At 38.2% G+C, this 17,493-nt stretch overlaps 1 protein-coding gene across 5 annotated transcripts in view; it reads right to left on the reverse strand.

Annotated features, from left to right (window-relative positions):
• Window positions 1–17,493, reverse strand: part of UEVLD (UEV and lactate/malate dehyrogenase domains) — a 55,238-nt gene that overhangs the window by 3,025 nt on the left and 34,720 nt on the right. For 3 of the 5 annotated variants that reach the window (XM_043874788.1, XM_043874817.1, XM_043874798.1), the window contains 4 exons: window positions 13,543–13,713; window positions 12,367–12,540; window positions 3,620–3,683; window positions 1,549–1,672 (listed from right to left, as the gene is read on the reverse strand). In XM_043874788.1, the coding sequence (XP_043730723.1) occupies window positions 1,549–1,672; window positions 3,620–3,683; window positions 12,367–12,540; window positions 13,543–13,713 (533 nt within the window). Of the gene's footprint in view, window positions 1–1,548; window positions 1,673–3,619; window positions 3,684–8,769; window positions 10,541–12,366; window positions 12,541–13,542; window positions 13,714–17,493 lie in introns of those variants that run through there. The other 2 variants (XM_043874809.1, XR_006335334.1) reach the window with 2 other exon arrangements.

Below are 17,493 nucleotides of genomic sequence, written 5' to 3' on the forward strand. Positions count from 1 at the left end.
ATACTCCCTTTATGGGGAAGTAAGCTAGCACCCTGCAATATGGGTAACAAGCTGGAGGTAAAGAAAAAAGACTGTCATTGGTTTGATGCCTGGAGCACGGAGGGGAAAGCCCAGGGATGTAGTGGAAGGAGGTGACCTGTTGTGTCCCAGGGACTAACTTTCTAAGCTCCCTATTCAAAGCTGGCTTTATTCCATTGACGCTGGTGCTCCTGCATCTCACAGGTATACCCTGTGTGTCTGTCCTCCCCTCTCTGTATTTCATTGTCCCCATTCCCCCTCCTGGACATGGGGAAGGTCAGCACTGAAAGGGTTAAGCAGCAGGCTTTGGTTCATGGATTTAACTCCTTGGTAAAGTAAATTAGGCAGTGCCAAAGGTTGTGGATTTGATCCTTGGAGGAAATGTGGGCCTTACAAAATGGGAGAGTAAATTCTGAAGAGTTTTATTGAAGAAATAAAAGATATTTTTTATATCTTTCTTCCTGGAGACCCTCACTGTCATAACTTTGTTCCTGTTGGTTTAGTTAAACATGGAAAGTTAAGATGTTGTGTCCACCTGCCTTGGAGCAGACCCAGGTCTGAACTTTTTCAAATCCTTGATGCATTTAACTTGAAGGATCTGAAACATGCAAGCATAGGTTACATAGTTCAGATTTATGTTCTATTGGAATAAGTTTTTCTTTAATGTCTGAAAGCATAGTTTTATGGTAGTCTTTTTTGGGAAGAATCCAGTATTATCTAAAATTATTGGCAAAGTTAAATATATTTTACATAAGAAAGTTTTTAGAATGTTGAGAAGTAACTGAAAAAAGAGTGATGAGTACATGTTTAGGCTGAGATAATTTATTTCAATAAATATTTCAAAAGCCTTATTTTAAAATGCTGTTAATAAATTTCTGTGATTTTTTTTTCTTTTTAAATTTGTTTTCCTGAGAGCATAGCTACTTATTTTTATTGTAAAACAACAACAATAATAAAGCAAACTCTCAAAAAAAAGAAAGAAAAAAGATTGTTAGAGTGGATTCCCAGGGGAGGGGCTTAACATGGGCTCTGAGTGCAGTCAAATTTGGTAACCTGTTTTCAGTTTTCCCTTCCATGTTTTATTTCCCTTCCAGTATTTCTAAGTTTTTGCGAATATTTGGTTAAGCATTTGTGCCTCCTCTTAGCTGTGCTTTAGGGACTTTATACTTGGAATAAAGCAGTAAAGGACAACCTGAACTGGAGAAACAGACTGATGACCAGCTAAGACCAGTTGGCATGTCAGCCTGGGGTGACCTGGCTGGCTGAGGAGATAAATGACAACCAGAAGTTTATGGAATATATAAATGCTTTTTGGGAATTCCAAAAATTAATGGGGGTGAAGGGCAACCTGGTAGAAGTCCAGACTTCCCATAGCCAAGCAAGATAGGGATTAGACCAAAACTATCTTCTCCCATGTGTTACTCTAAAAGTTGGTGATACTGAAGACACCAGGTTACAGTGTGAACAGCACTTTTTTTGTTATATTAATACTATAAATATTTAAAACTATGATGAGAGAATAGCAATTACCTTTGCTAAAACTGATACAGAATGTACTTTCTTTTTATCATTCACAATACTGTCAAGCAGGTCAGCTACTGATAGTCCAACAGACCATGATCTTTGACCTTTTACCCTTAATAGTTCCATGGCCCTAGGTTATAAAAAACAAAACAGACAAATCATGATTTCAGAAAACGCACAACATATGTATGTTTAGTTTTAGCTTATGTATAAGGTATTAATTAGATATTTTTATGACACAGAAGAGTTATATAATTGTTAGGAAAACCAGCAGATAGCCCAGTAATTAATTAAGCTTTTCTTAAAATATTAGGCAGTCCACAGTGAGTCAATACAGATGGCCTAATAATATAAAAAGATGCTTACCACCACTAATACTTACTAAATATGAGCTAAAACAATAAATACATCAATTTTGCCCATCAAAATTGGCAAAGAATAAAAAGACTAATGGGCTTCCCTGGTAAATCTGCCTGCAATGCAGGAGACCTAGGTTCAATACCCCTGGGTTGGGAAGATCCCCTGGAGGAGGGAAAGGCTACCCACTCCAGTATTCTGGCCTGGAGAATTCCATGGACTGTACAGTCCATGAGGTTGCAAAGAGTCGGACATGACTGAGCGACTTTCACAAAAAGACTGATAACTACTTTTGCAGAAGCTACAGAGAAACTGGCATTTCTGTAACTGCTGTTCAGAGTGCAAAATTATTCAAGTTTTTAAGAGGAAGATTTGGCAACACCTGATCTAAAATTACTCTTCCAGCAATTTGTCCTATAGCAATATGCTCAACTGTGCAAAGATATACGTGTAAGTATGTTTGCTTTGTTGAATACAGAAAAAATTTTGGAAACAATTCATCCAAAGAGGACTTGTTAAATAGATCACTACCAAATGTAGCACCATATAGCTCTTGACAAGAACATAAAGTACATTTATGTGTACAATATGGGGAAATATCCAACATTTACTATTAAGGAAATAAAGCAAGTTGCAAGATAATATGAATAGCATAAATGTATTATAAAAACAACAATAATGATGATAATTCTTGCAGAAGCATGAGAAACCAACGTTTGGATACATGGACGCTAAATTGTTAACAGCGGTTGTTTCTGGAGAATGGAATTACCCCTGCTTTTCACTTTTCGCTTTACAGATATGTGCAGTAGTTAAGGCTTTATCTTTGCTGTACACCAGAAACTGACACAACATTGTAAATCAACTACACTTCAATTAAAACACAAAGTTTTATAAGCGCATACATTCTTTTTGTAACTAATTAAAAATTATACAAATCAAACAGACATGTTTGAATTCATTCCTCTTGAAAGCTATAAATGCAGGATTATAAAGAGAAACAGATTAGAATGGATTATACAACATACTACTATTCTCAATATGAGACTATTCTTTCCAGTTGTTACAGTCTAAAAACCATAAACTGAAGGTTTAAAAACCTAAAATCACCTGAATCAGAATTCAGGACAGGATGTTATATTATGAGACAGTAAAACAACAAATGGCATGAAAATACATAGTATGTAGAGTCCAACCTATGGGGTCAAGACCCCTAGAAGGCCTCTGAACAAACACAAAAGATTCAAGGATCTGTGCATTATACTTGGTTTCTGCCTGAAATTATAATGGGGGTTATCCATTCACATTAGACTAATTTCCAAATGTATTTTAACTATGATTAATAAATACATATTGATTTTTAAGTGGTATGGGCCAATTCTCCTCTACCTTTAAGAAAATAGCCAAAATCCTCAGATACAGGATCCTGTATCCTAAATATAGAAGTGGTAAATCACTGCCTACAAATAAGGAGTCTGTTCCACCCTTTAAAAAGTCAACTGCATATCTAAATATTAGGCTTGCAAAACACTCTTGGATCTACTTTGAGGTAAGAAATCAAAGAATAGAAAATACTGCTCCCATGCACTCTGGATTTGTCCATACTAGTTAGTTTTGTTTGCAGAAGCCTGGTAAGTACATGCCACGCAAACAGCCATCATGTTAGCTATGAATTGTATGGTTTTTAGTTGGATACATGCAAATCTACATTCAGCGTTACCTGTTGGACAGCTGCATCTGAGAGTCATGATTTGTTACTTCCCCTTGGCCACTCCATATGGGCACTAAAAATTAAATGAAAAATTGATTATTATCTTGTCAATAACTCTCTTAGGAGTAATGTGATAAAGGATCATTTGCAGTCAAGGGTACCTGTATCAAACTTCATGAATATTTCCCCCCTGCTGGATAGTTACATACTTCCACTGGCGGCGCTAACTGTGCTGTACTGATTGCCTGGGGTGAGAAGACATGGAGCCGTAGTCCCCTCAAAACATGATCCCAGAGTCTACTTGCAGCCCGTTACCTGTTCTCTCTCAACAACACTGGGTCATTTTACTGACTGAGTAGAAAGACTTTCTCAGCAGGCAGTGTATAATAGGCTCCCACGTGCTGTAAGCCCTTGGCATTTGCTCCTCTGGGAACCACACAGACTAATTTCTATCACCAGATGACAAATAATTTGGTCACCTACAGCTTCCCTGGTAGCTCAGCTGGTAAAGAATCTGCCTGCATTGCAGGAGATCCCTGTTTGATTCCTGGGTTGGGAAGATCCCCTGGAAAAGGAATAGGCTACATACTCCAGTATTCTTGGGCTTCCCTGGCAGCTCAACTGGTAAAGAATCTGCCTGCAGTGCAGGAGATCCCTGTTTGATTCGGTTGGGAAGATCCCCTGGAGGAGGGCATGGCAACCTACTCTAGTGTTCTTGCCTGGAGAATCCCATGGACAGAGGAGCCTGGTGGGCTACAGTCCATGGGGTCACAGAGGCCAGATACGATTGAGCGACTACGCACACACACTCTGGATGAGACTCCACGACTGTTAGAGAGCAGGGTCCTGTTTTCTAAGAGCATATTTGGGTTTTCCATTTCCTCTCACTACACCGTTTATAAAAACAATTTAAAAACTCAAAGCTATACATGTGAAATAGATATTTATACCATACTTTAATACGAAATTTAAAGTAACATTCTGAAACCTTTTTAATAGTCATTGATTTCTCATCACTGTGAAGACCTTCTTTGATACAAATCTTTGGGTAGGCAAAATAGAAATACATGCAGATATGTAAGACATATTTTACACTTAACAAGTCTTCTTTTTCTTTGTTTTATTTTTTTGCTGCACCGTGCAGCTTGTAGGATCTTAGTTCCCTGACCAGGGACTGAAACCAGGCCCCGGCAGTAAAAGTGTCAAGCCCTAACCACTGGACTGCCAGAGAATTCCCACAGCTCTTCTAAACTGCATTAAAAATAAGGCCATCAGCAACATCAGCAACAAAGGACACTTTCCTCCCCAGACTGACTGTAAGATCCCGGGGGGCAGGGATCATGTGTCCTGTGTCCTCTGGCGCCGTTTCTCTACCAAACGAAAGAATGCACAAGCGGTAATACAGAATCGACCTCACACAGTCTGTAATTATAGTAAACAGAGAGGAAAACATACTTGGAACGGTTAACTTGGAAAACATGGAAAAGTTTTAGCAGTTTTTTTTGCTTTTGTATACATACATATTTGTAGATATTAAAAATCAGTTTTCATTTTTCTCTATGGTTCCCTTATTATTTAATGTTAATGGGGTCACTAGAGATTGCAGTTTAGATCTTTAAGTTTCCCCAAGACAGAGAGTGATTGAGCTAGAAAAGAAATGTACACTATCAAGATGAACAGAATGGCATATGGGATTTTGTATCTCCCCTTTTTGGGAGAAGATGATTATGGCTTTGACTTTACAAAGATTTTCCTATGAGAAGAATTCAGGACATTTAGAAGGCTGAAGTGAAGGGGAAATCATTATTCCCTGATAGAAATGAAGTTCACAGCAGTACCATGGCAAAATCTTGAGGACTACCCCTTTCACTGTAACAGACTGGATAATTTGTGGGAGATCCTCAAAAGTCCTCAAGGAATGCAGCAGCTTCCAGACAGACACTTGAGCATGTCTGGTTCGATTAAGTAAGATTAAAAAAAAAACAAAAACCTCAGCATCAGTGTCTATGTCAATGACAACCACTGAAGGTCATAGAAGTTCTTATATTAAGTAAAAAAAGCAAAACCAAAAATTGTTACATGAACAATACAAATGCATGTGGAGAAATTACTAAGGGTCTTTTTTTTAATGTTTCATTTGAATAGGACTATACATGAATTATTTTCTAAAAACAAGTTTGGTACATTATTAGTATTTTCACAATAGACAGAAAATTGCAGGGAAATGTCTGCTAGATGAACAAGCATTTACAGACCTTAGGAAAATAAATAAAAAGGGAAAGGTAGGTATGGGAAAAGAAAGGACACCAAGAAGTCTGGAATTTAATTATGAGTATTACTGCTATTATTACAAAAGTAATCACATGTTTCATCTTTCCTCTCTGAGTTGACTTTTAAGAGCCATGAGAAAACAATGTTCAGAGAGATGGAGAAAGCTTCACTATATTCAAATTTGCTTCTGACACAGTCATTAGGATTTTCAGTTAAGTTTAGATAGACTTAATTATTTCATTTTTTGTTCACTTATTGCCCAACCATTCACACTTCCTAAGTGTGTATTTATCCTAGTTTAAGGATCCCTTTCAAATATTGCATCTAATCAATCCTTATCTTTCTGGTTCTATTCCTTAAGAACAGTAATCCTCTGATCCCAAAAATTTTAATTAAAAATGACCATGGGATATTTTTTTTCCATTACACATAACACCTACCCCTTAGGTAAGACTGATGCACACAGCAGAAGAGCTAACACTGTTTTGAGGTCCAGTCTCTGGATTTCTAAAACATCACTTGAAGGAGTTACCTGCACTTTACATGATTTCACTATCACAGCTAAAAACAGCAGCTCCAAATCACATGTTGTAATTAATTTGGTGGAGCACAGCAATGACCTATGGTTACAAAAAGATGGTATCAAGATCATTCATTCACTTCAAAACATATTTACTGAGGCCACTCCAAGTTCAAGGAGGTTAGAGTCTCGTGGGGTGAAGACAGGTAAACATGCAATTATAACACTGTGATAAGGAGTATAATAGAGGCATGAACTTACTTAACCTGGAGAAGTAAGGAAGGCTTCCTGGGAGAGGAGGCACTCAAGCCCAGTCTTGGAGGATAAGCAGGACTTAGCCAAATGAATGGATGTTCAGGGAAAGGAAGTATCAGGTGCAAAGGCAAGGAAGCTTGAGAGAGCATGAGCCCCTCAGGAAGCTGCAAGCTGATCATGTGACTAGCATAAACTGCTTGTCAGAATGGCAGAAGATGAGGCTCAGGAAGGAAGCAGGAAACAGATCCTGAAGGGTCTTACATGTCATGGAATTCTTCCCCATGTCATGCTGTAATTGTCATTTGTAGAGGAAATAACTAAAGAGAATAATTTTACTTACACATATCTGTTATTCTTATAACTGTTTCTAAATCTTAATGTTGCCTACTTCAAAGTGTAGTTTTCCGTGTCCCTTTGCCAATTTTCTCTTCCTCACCATCTTTCCATCTTGATCACTGTCATAACAGCTACTATTTACTGAGTGTTTATCTGTGCCAGACACGATACTAAAGCCTTAAGAGAAATTATCTAATTAAGTCACCACAAGAAAAAGTACAGTTTTGCAGTCAGACCCAGGATTCAAATCTCAGTTCTGCCCTTACTATATGTGTAATCTTGGACAAGTTGTTAAACTCACTGAGTCTTATGCTTCCTTGTATATTGATTTGGAAAAAACCACCACCTCCTTTTTGGGGTGTTTTTAAATTTTAAATGAGATTACAAAGCATTTAATACACGCACTAAGCACTGAATAAAAAAATAATTCTAATTTTGCTATGGTGTCACCAATACAAAGACATAACCAACTGGTGTCTACCCATGAAACCAGCAGAAAGTGAGTCGCTCAGTCATGTCTGACTCTTTGTGACCCCATGGACTATAGCCTGCCAGACTCCTCTGTCCGTGGGATTCTCCAGACCAAAAACAATGGAGTGGGTAGCCATTCCCTTCTCCAGCAGATTTTCCCAACCCAGGAGTGGAACCCAGGTTCTCCCACATTGCAGGTGGATTCCCTGGTGTCTGAGCCACCAGGGAAGCCCCGCAGAGGAAAACCAGCAGAGGGAGCCTCTAACCCAAGGGAAGACGACCTATCAGTGCACATGTGCCTGCTAAGTCACTTCAGTGTCCGACTCTGCAGCCATATGGACTGTAGCCCACCAGGCTCCTCTGTCCATTGGATTCTCCAGGCAGGAATACTGGAGTGGGTGAGCCACGCCCTTCTCCAGGAGATCTTCCCAACCCAGGGACTGAACCAGCATCTCTTGTCTCCTGCACTGGCAGGTGGGTTCTTTACTGCTAGCACCACCTGGGAAACCCAAGAATACTAGAGGGTGTAGCCATTATTCCCTACTCCAGAGAGATCTTCCCAACTCAGGGATGGAACCCTGATCTCCTGCATCGCAGGCGGATTCTTTACCGTCTGAGCCACCAGGGAAACCCACCAATCAGTGGATGTAATTATTTCTGAAACAAAGTAGAAGACATGATAAAAAGTGATCTGACAGCAGTCCAAGGCTCAGTGGTAAAGAATCCGCCTGTAATGCAGGAGATGCAGGTTTGATCCCTGGATTGGGAAGACCCCCTGAAGGAGAAAATGGCAACCCATTCCAGTCTTTCTTGGAAAATTCCATGGACAGAGGAGCCTGGTGGGCTACAGTCCATGGGCTCACAAAGACTCAGACACGACAGGGCATGAACATGAGACAAGACTAGACATAGGGAGATGGGTTGGGGAGTACATAAGTAGCTTCACTGGCATTCATAATGTTCTTAATTGAGTATGGATTCATGAATGTTTGGTCAACTATGTTTTAAAACAAATATATACATTATATATATATATTCTCTGTATCAAATATTACATAAACTATATTTAAGTAATCTCAATTCACATCCATCTACATCTATTTCTAGTTCAACTCTCTACTTGAGAGTTCCATTCCTTGTACTTTTTTTTTTTTTAATATTTATTTATTTATGTTTTGGCTGTGGTGGGTCTTCGCTGCTGCATGTAGGTCTTCTCTAGTTGCAGGGAGTGGGGGCTACTCTTCCTTGCGGTGCATGGGCTCTAGGCGCAAGGGCTTCAGTAGTTGCAGCTCTCAGGCTCAGCTGCTCCAAGGAATGTGGAATCTTCCTGCACCAGGGATGGAACTGGTGTGCCTTGCATTGCAAGGCAGATTCTTAACCACTAGACCACCAGGGAAGCCCAGTTCCTTGTGCTTTTACCCTACTTCTCTTGGACCTCTCTTATGGCTCATCAATACTGCCTATTATAGTCACTTTCTGTATCAGTCTCTAACCTGCCTAAAGACAGGGTCTTTATTCATTTATGTAGCTCCAACAGCAGTCAGCAAAGTGTCTTAGGTTTACTCATCGAGTCACACCATCCTTTATTTTCTCTTTACAATTTGAGATATTCATATAACCATAATGTAAAATGTTCTTATTAATTCAAAAATTATAATTTAGGGGATTGGTTACATTTTGGTATTCCAGTACTTAAAAAGAATGAATGATATCTATATATGTTATTCTGCAGTCATTTCCAAGTCATAACAATTAGAAAGAAGGCAAGGTGGAGAATGATGTATGATATATATTTCATATGCTTGTCCTTACACAGAACATTTCTAAAAGGTGGCATTGCTTCTAGAGAGAGGGACTAGGTGTCTGGCATAGAAGGGAGACATTTTTCACTACATTATCTTTTTGTACTATTTAATTGTTTTGCAATGTGAATGTATGACTTTTTCAACAAAAGAACAGCTTAACAATTTACCCTTTCAATAAGGAGAAGGTACACAGACAAAATTCAAATTGGATCAGAATAAACAGCAACTTTATGAAAGAATAAACATCTTGAGACAATATATGGTTAATTGCATTTAGCTAGCAAAAGCTTTTAACTCAAAGGAATGAAGGAATCTGTGCGATGATGTGATCAGGAAAAACTTCAAAGCATAAGTAAGAGGGACTTAACTGAGACCTTGAAGAATAAGATTTGAATATGCTGAGTGAGAAGGAGAAGGGATTATGAAAAAAGTAAACACAGTGGGCAAAGATCCCTGTGGCTGAAGCAAAGCTGTGGGGCAGGGCCGAGATGCACAAGACCTGGTTTTAGTCCTTCTCTGACCTGAAAAGGCTCTTGGAGCGGTCACTCCTACTATTCCCGCATTTATTGCTGACTCCCTACCACAAACTGTAATCGTTGACCCTTTGAGTGGCTTCCAGCTCTCTAACAACATGACTGCCTCCATAACTATAACTGGGAAGGAAGATTAGGGCTGTATTTTGGGACTACTTGAATTGCAAGTAGAAGAATTTAATGATTTGGTCAGAGGAAGCCTGTGAAAGTTTTTGAAAAGAAGAATGTGATTTAGGAAGACTGAATTAATATGTGAAACATACTGCAAACCCTGTAAGTTTTAGCTAATATCATTATTAATTTGGCATCATTTATAGGGTACACTAGAGGGAAAAGAGCAAATTAACTGGGAGATTTACAATTATCAGACAGGCAAGAGATTAACATGGACCAGAACTCAAATGGCAAACATTTGGGGGTCTTGTGTTTATTTGAATCCCTAGACATGTTACTCAAATACATCTCATCCAAGTTCTTATTTGCTCCCCTTTTCTCATTCTATTGATTAGTCTTTAGTGTCAGTAAGCATTTTGAGCCTGAAAAGCTATGTCTGCTTGAATCACGTAGTCAGGTTTTATAAAGGTTTATTCTACTGCCTGAGTCAGTCTAGCACTGAACTTTCTAGGTAGCCAGTGCACAGTTATACAGATTTTAAATCTTCCTCCAGTTCTTGAGTTAAATGATCACTTCCTCACAGGCAGAGAAGTTCTTTTCTACATTGTGCTCTACCCCTCAGCACCTGTAGGATGAATAAAGTAGTAATAATACACTGTAAGAGTCAGACAGGACTTAGCAACTGGAACAACAAAAACAACAACAATAACAATACACTTTAAATGAGGAAGTAATGAAATTCCCTCCAGATTACCTTTTCAACATGTCACTCGCATGCTCAAATACCTTTAATAGTTCCCCTCTGCCTGATAATCTTTCCAACCCTTTATCAGGTATTCAAGAAAAAAATACCTCCAAAATGAGTTACCAATCAGTTATCAACCAAGCTTATCTGGTTGAAACTCTGCAACAACCAGTCTAGATTTTTTTATCCCATGAATATGCCATACCTAAGTGTGTGCCTTTGCATGTTTTCCCATTCCTGGAATGTCTCTTTCACTCTTTGCCTATTTATTTGAATCCTATTCATTCTTCCAAAGTGCAGTTCAATGATGGCCTGCATAGAATTTTCTCCAGTCATTTCAACCCATGTTAAATGCTCACTCGTAAGTGTCTAAGCACTGGAAGTCTAAAATATATTCATTCTGGCCCTTAATAAAGAGAGTATCCTATACTTTTAATGTCAGCCAAAATAGCTTTATTAAAAAATTTTTCTTATTGCTCTAAAATAATTTTTTTAAAAGATTTTTTGATGTGGACCATTTAAAAAAATCTTTATTTAATTTCTTTTACAAGATTGCTTCTATTTCATGTTTTGGTTTTCTGGCCCTAGGCACGTGGGATCTCAGCTCCCCGACCAGGGACTGAACCCAACCCTCTGCACTAGAAGGCAAAGTCTTCACCACTGGACCACCAAGGGAAGTCCCTGGAATAATTTTTAAGAATGGTGAAGGAAGAGGCTTTGCTCTGTGCCTCTTCTGGATCACACTGACATCTTACAGTAGTGAGCAAGTATACTTGTTTAAAATGAAAAAAAATGAGCAAATTCAGGAAAAAGCACTTTAATCACCAGACCAACCTGACTTTACAGCATGAGAGAAATAATAAAGAAAAAAGAGGTTATTGAATTAAATAGGGAAAGCAATCTTATGGGACAGGAAAAAAGGCTTTCAAATCTAGGGGGACTAGATTTTATGAATGGTTTCTACGGTAGGGACAGAGCATAAAGCAAGTAGCTGGTAAAAAGAAAAAAAAGGGGGGCCTTAAGGGTAAATAGAGTGATATTCTGTTTAAAAGGTGAGAAAGAGAAAGAGGTATGCACCTAGGGAGAAAGTCTGGACTTAGGAAAGGTAAGCAAGACTGCAGGATGGGAAAGTAAAGGAAAGAGTTCTGTACATGCTGTGTGTGTGTGTGAAAGTCGCTCAGTCATGTCTGACTCTGCGACACCATGGACTGTAGCCCGCCAGGCTCCGCTATCCATGGGATTTTCCAGGAAAGAATGTTAGAGGGGGTTGCGATGCCCTCCTCCAGGGGATCTTCCAGATCCGGCGATTGAACCTGGGTCTCCTGCATTGCAGGCAGATTCTCTACCGTCTGAGCCACCAAGGAAGATCTATGTATGCTTTAGGGTTTATTTAAATGTTGCTCTCCAGAAAATTAAACTTTTAAATTCATCCTGGATGCTGAAATTCAAATACAAAATATAAAAATAAAAATATATAACCTAAGGAGTCTTGCCTTTTATTTACAGAAAAGTAAATACAACTAGAATGACACGTTTGTAGAGTTTATTCACAATACAGGGCCCCACATACAAAAGGCACTCAAATGTGGAAGGAAAACCAACTAGGCTCCACAACTGGAGTCCCCAGAACTGTGCATATGTGCATACCATGGCCTCTGATGATGTAGATTATCAATATACATAACTAATAAACATGTATTTCTTACCTTTGTCTTCTCCCTGCTCACCAACAACCCATACTTCTTTTCCTGAAGTCTGTGCCTTCAAGACATTTGTAATAATATACTGTAATCTCTGTGAATCCAGATTGCACCCAATTCCAATCACTCGGTTTGCAGGAAATGCACTCAGTTTCCAAGTCACATAGGTCATGATTTCCACTAAATATTACATGCAAGGTGAAAATATAAATTATTTTTTAAAATATACTTCTAGCCTAGTTCCTAAACAAAATATTTTAATAAGTATATCAAAACCTGTATATATTCTTCTTAGGTCTTAAATGCACTATGAAGCATTATTTATTTTTATTATATAAATTTATTTTAATTAACAATTAAAAACAACTAACCAGTATTCAGCATTTTACATAACTTTGTATTAAATATAAAATTTTAAGAGTGGAAAACAGATCATGTCCTAGAGCAGTTAAGGATGAAAGATGAAAACTGGGTATAGAAAACCAGAGGATAATTTTTTTCATTGATCAAGTTCTCTTTTACATCTAGCTTAAGGTGAATTTCTTCCTTGAAATTAAAATACTGATTCATACACCACCACCATGTAGTACAGCATTATCAACAAAAACACAACTATTTTTTTATTCTGTGCCAAAAAGATGTCAGGAATTTAAGACCAACGTCTTTCAATTAATTACTGTAAGAAAACAAGTGAAATGCCTATCATACTCCTCTATTGGGAACATTAAAAAAAAATCTGTTCACTCATTTGAGTCCAGTACCATCTAATCCTTTGAAAAAATTTCTCAAGTAATTTGAGAAACAATTTAAAATAAAAAATGTTAAAAATCCACTCTGGCCTGCTCACTATAGCATCTTATGACACTTCCGAGTTAATAAAATATCTTTCCTATAAGATATTGCATCATGGGCGTTTAACTGTTTTCTCACTGTGAAAGGCATGGCTAACATATTAATAGTAGTACTGCATAAAAAATTGTAAGTTGTAACCTTCTAGTTAATGCCAGTCAGTAGTAGTAACTGGCTGACAGGACGTGGAAAGTGCTGCCTTGTTCATCAAAAGAGCAATTTAACTGAATACTCCAGCTGTCCCTTTATAACCCTGTTTTATGACTTTTATCAGAAATGGCAATTCTACTGAGGCACTGGGCCATCAAATTCATTTAGAATAAAACCTTATACCTGGTTGAGATGCAACGAGCAGGATACCGTGCTGACTATAATGTCCCAGAGCTGGGACAAGGGCTCTGAACATGTCCACATTGCTCTGTACCACATCGAGGTAGGACTGAGAACTACCCAGAGAGTTGACTGTGAAGATCACCACCTTGGAATGAGCAGAGGCAGACAAATCTAATGAATAAAAAGAAACAGTCTGAGCTCAAGATAAAGGTTTTAACCAAGTTCTTGTTCATGATGATCAGGTTTCTCTTTTCTGCAATTACACAGCTTTTAGCAGTTGCTTCCAGATCAACCCTGTCTCCACAGGAAGGATAAGAAAATGCTGAGATCTGTTCCAGAAAGAGAATTAGAAGCAACAGTGTATCCCAAGGGAGGAAAGAGCAGAAAAGATAAAATAAGTTACAGGATCCATCCAGACTTTACAAGCAGGGATTTGGGTTTTTATATAATTCACAATTTTCTCAGAAAAATATATGCTATAGGCAGAATGCACCTATAATCACTTACATCACTGATTTTTAAACTGTTAAGTTTGGGAGTCCTAGAGTTCCTTGAAAGTGACTCAGAGACATGCAGGAATAGTAAAAAGTGGAAAGATGGCCGGCAGGCACAGCTTCATGCTGTTTACTTTGACCTCTGCAAGCAGTGCACTGCTGATTCTATCTGCTTTATTTATTAAGGATTCTACTCCAAAGAGGAAAAAAATGATTTGAAAATCTTTAAATAGTGTTGGCTCATTTTCTACTTTTTCTTACATTGAAGCCCAGTATCTTGGTTTTAGGTTCTTCTAATGGGACTTACATATAAGCAACTGTTATGACGTAGGAAAAGCAGCTCAGAATTCATGCCTCTACTTATGCACACTTAAGCTATTTTACAACTGCATTACTTTCTATTACACAGTATGTCTTGCAGTAAACTGAAACTGAAGTCACTCAGTCGTGTCCGACTCTTTGCGACCCCATGGACTGTAGCCCACCAGGCTCCTCTGTCCATGGGATTTCCCAGGCAAGCGTACTAGAGTGGGTTGCCATTTCCTTCTCCAGGGGATCTTCCCAACCCAGGGATCAAACCCAGGTCTCCCGCATTGCAGGCAGCGCTTTGCTGTCTGGGCCACCAGGGAAGCAGTGTCTTGCAGTAAGTACATGCCAAAACAGTGGCCAGAACTGTCAGCATCAGAAACAGCAGAAAAATAATAAAGTAACTAGAGAGATACCAGTTCAGTCAACACGTATAAATCTTTATTAGCATCCTAGTGAGACAATGAGTAGATCCCAGGGTTTACAGTCTTAATTAAGCCTCTTAAGGCCATTTTTCTAAACAAGTTGAAGAAGGGAACCTGTGTGCAATGTGTCTGTGAGATGCATTATTCAATTTTAGTTCATATTCTGACACAATTGTGAGGGTAGAGATCCAAAAAAACTGAAGTCCTAGATTTTAATTATGTTTCTCCATGAGTACTCTTAATTCCTATGTTCTAATGCTCAGAGGAAATACCTGGTGATGAGTCTAAATCTCAGTACTGGAAGACATGAGAAGTGAAAGGTATATAGTTAACACTTCCATACCACTTCTATGTGCCAGGTACTGTTCTAAGACCTTGACATGTACGTACTCATTTAATGTAATCCACAACACACTGTGGGGTCCATATCATCCCCATTTTATAAATGAGGAGTCTGAGGCATAGAGAAGTTTAGTAACTTGCTCAAAGTTATAAAGCTAGTAAATAGCAGAGTAAGAATTCAAGCCCAGGCAATCTGGGTTCAGAGTGCTGTTGAACATTATGCTGTATTTAGAAACTCAGTCCTATACTCTCATAAAATGGAAGGAAATTGATATCTGGAAGGATGAGGGAGCTTGTCCATATTATTAAATATCAGTGAACAGTTAACTATGACCCTACAACCAAGACAGGCCCCAACCTATCTTGCCAGGATTTTTCTTTTCTTTTCCTCCTGTAGCTTCCTCTACTTCAAATGATGGAAATGCCCTCACCCTCAAGGATGACTCTGAAGTAAACAGAGCAATACCAAGTGCAAGAAAGGCTTCCTGCTTCAAAGCCTTTTACTCTCTCCATAGGCCTGGGGTGGACTCCAGGCTTCTGTAAGTTTAAAAAGCACACAGGTGATTTTCACACAAGTGATCAACCTATAACCCACTGACTATTGAACAAATTTTACTTTGTTCTGTATGTCAGCAACAACTTACAATATTCAACTACTGAACATTTTTTTCTCCAGGCACAGACATACCCATACACACATTTTTCTCATATATGCAGAGACTATTTCTGGAATGAATCATAAGAAATTGGTAACAAACTTATTTGAAATGCTAGTGTGACTAAAGTCACAATCTCTCTGAGCAATCTATAAAATAAACTAAGAGCAGTAATGGGATATGAATACATGTAAATTAGCTAGAATACATTACTGATTCCCTGAAAAAACATGGCATCTATAATTATTATTAAAAGATAAGAGACCAACATAATAGTGTCTTCAGCCAGGAAATGACATGATCAAAATAATATCATAGGATAATTATTCTATTAGCTCTGTTTAATATAAAAGAAATCAGCAAGAAGGAAACAGGAACCTTCTTATACTGCTGGTGAGAGTATAAATTAGTACAACTCAAAAATATTTATTTTAAAAAACACCTTTTGTGAATTCCCTGGCAGACCAGTGGTTAGGACTCTCTGTGCTTCCATTGCAGGGGGTAAGCACTGAATCCCTGGTCTGGGAACTAACATCCTGCATGCCTCAAGGCACAGCAAAAATTAAAGAAAAATTTTACTTAACATAAATAGAAACAACTTTTGATCCAGTAATTCTACTTTATCCTACTGGGTAGAGAAATACACAAAGATTTTTACATTACAATGTTCTCTGTAGCATCATTTGTAATCACCAAAAAACAAACAAACAAAGAAATTAAATGTCTACCAAGAGGAGATACTCATCCATATGATGGAGTATTATTAAGAAGCTGTTCAAAGAAATACAGGTATTTAGATCTCTATGTGCTGTTAATAATGATCTTCAAAATGATACTATAAATTCATCAATAACTTTAACACAGAATTGCCATATGACCCGGTAATTCCACTTCTGGGGACATCCCTAAAGGAACTGAAAAGAGGTGTTCAAACAAATACTTGTACATACATGCTCATAGCAGCACTACTCACAATAGCAAAACGATGCAACCCAAATGTATAGCAACTGATAAACAGATAAATAAAATGCGGCACATCCACACCACAGGATATTATTCAGCCACAAAAAGGCGGGATGCACTGATACACGCTACAATATGGATGAATCCTGAAAACATTCTCCTAAGTGAAAAAAGCCAGGCACAAAAGGTCACATGCTATATAATTCCATTCATATGAAATATCCAGAAAAGGCAAATCCACAGAACAGGTCAGTGATTGCCCGGGCCTTGGGGAGAGGGAAAATAGGGGAGTGATTGCTTAAGGTATGGAGGGTTTCCTTCGGGGGTGAGAAAAATGTCCTGGAACTAGATAGTGGTGATGGTCGCATAACACCGTGAAGTGCCCACTGTCCCTAATGTAAATTTGTGCATATGTATTGTAGCACAATAGAAAGAAAAGGGGGGTAAAAATATTACGTGCAAAAAACAAGTGCAGAACCAGTTTCCCCAATCTGACTCCTAAAGCAACTACTCTTTTAACAGTTCCTCACTATTTCTCCAGATTTAGTCTATGCACACACTGTTTGTTTATGTATATATAGTATGTACATTTGCAGGGTCATATACACACATGTATATCCTTCTCCAAAGTATTTTAGCAGCTATCTTAAAAAATCCAAACGGAGCAAAGTACAACCCTAGGATGATCATCAATGTCTGTCATGATGGGGCATTAGTAAAATGTCAAAATGAGCTTACTTTGTAGTAATTATTAATGCGCTTTTC

This window comes from Cervus elaphus, chromosome 2 (assembly GCF_910594005.1).
Source record: "Cervus elaphus chromosome 2, mCerEla1.1, whole genome shotgun sequence".
Classification (NCBI taxonomy): Eukaryota; Metazoa; Chordata; class Mammalia; order Artiodactyla; family Cervidae; genus Cervus; species Cervus elaphus.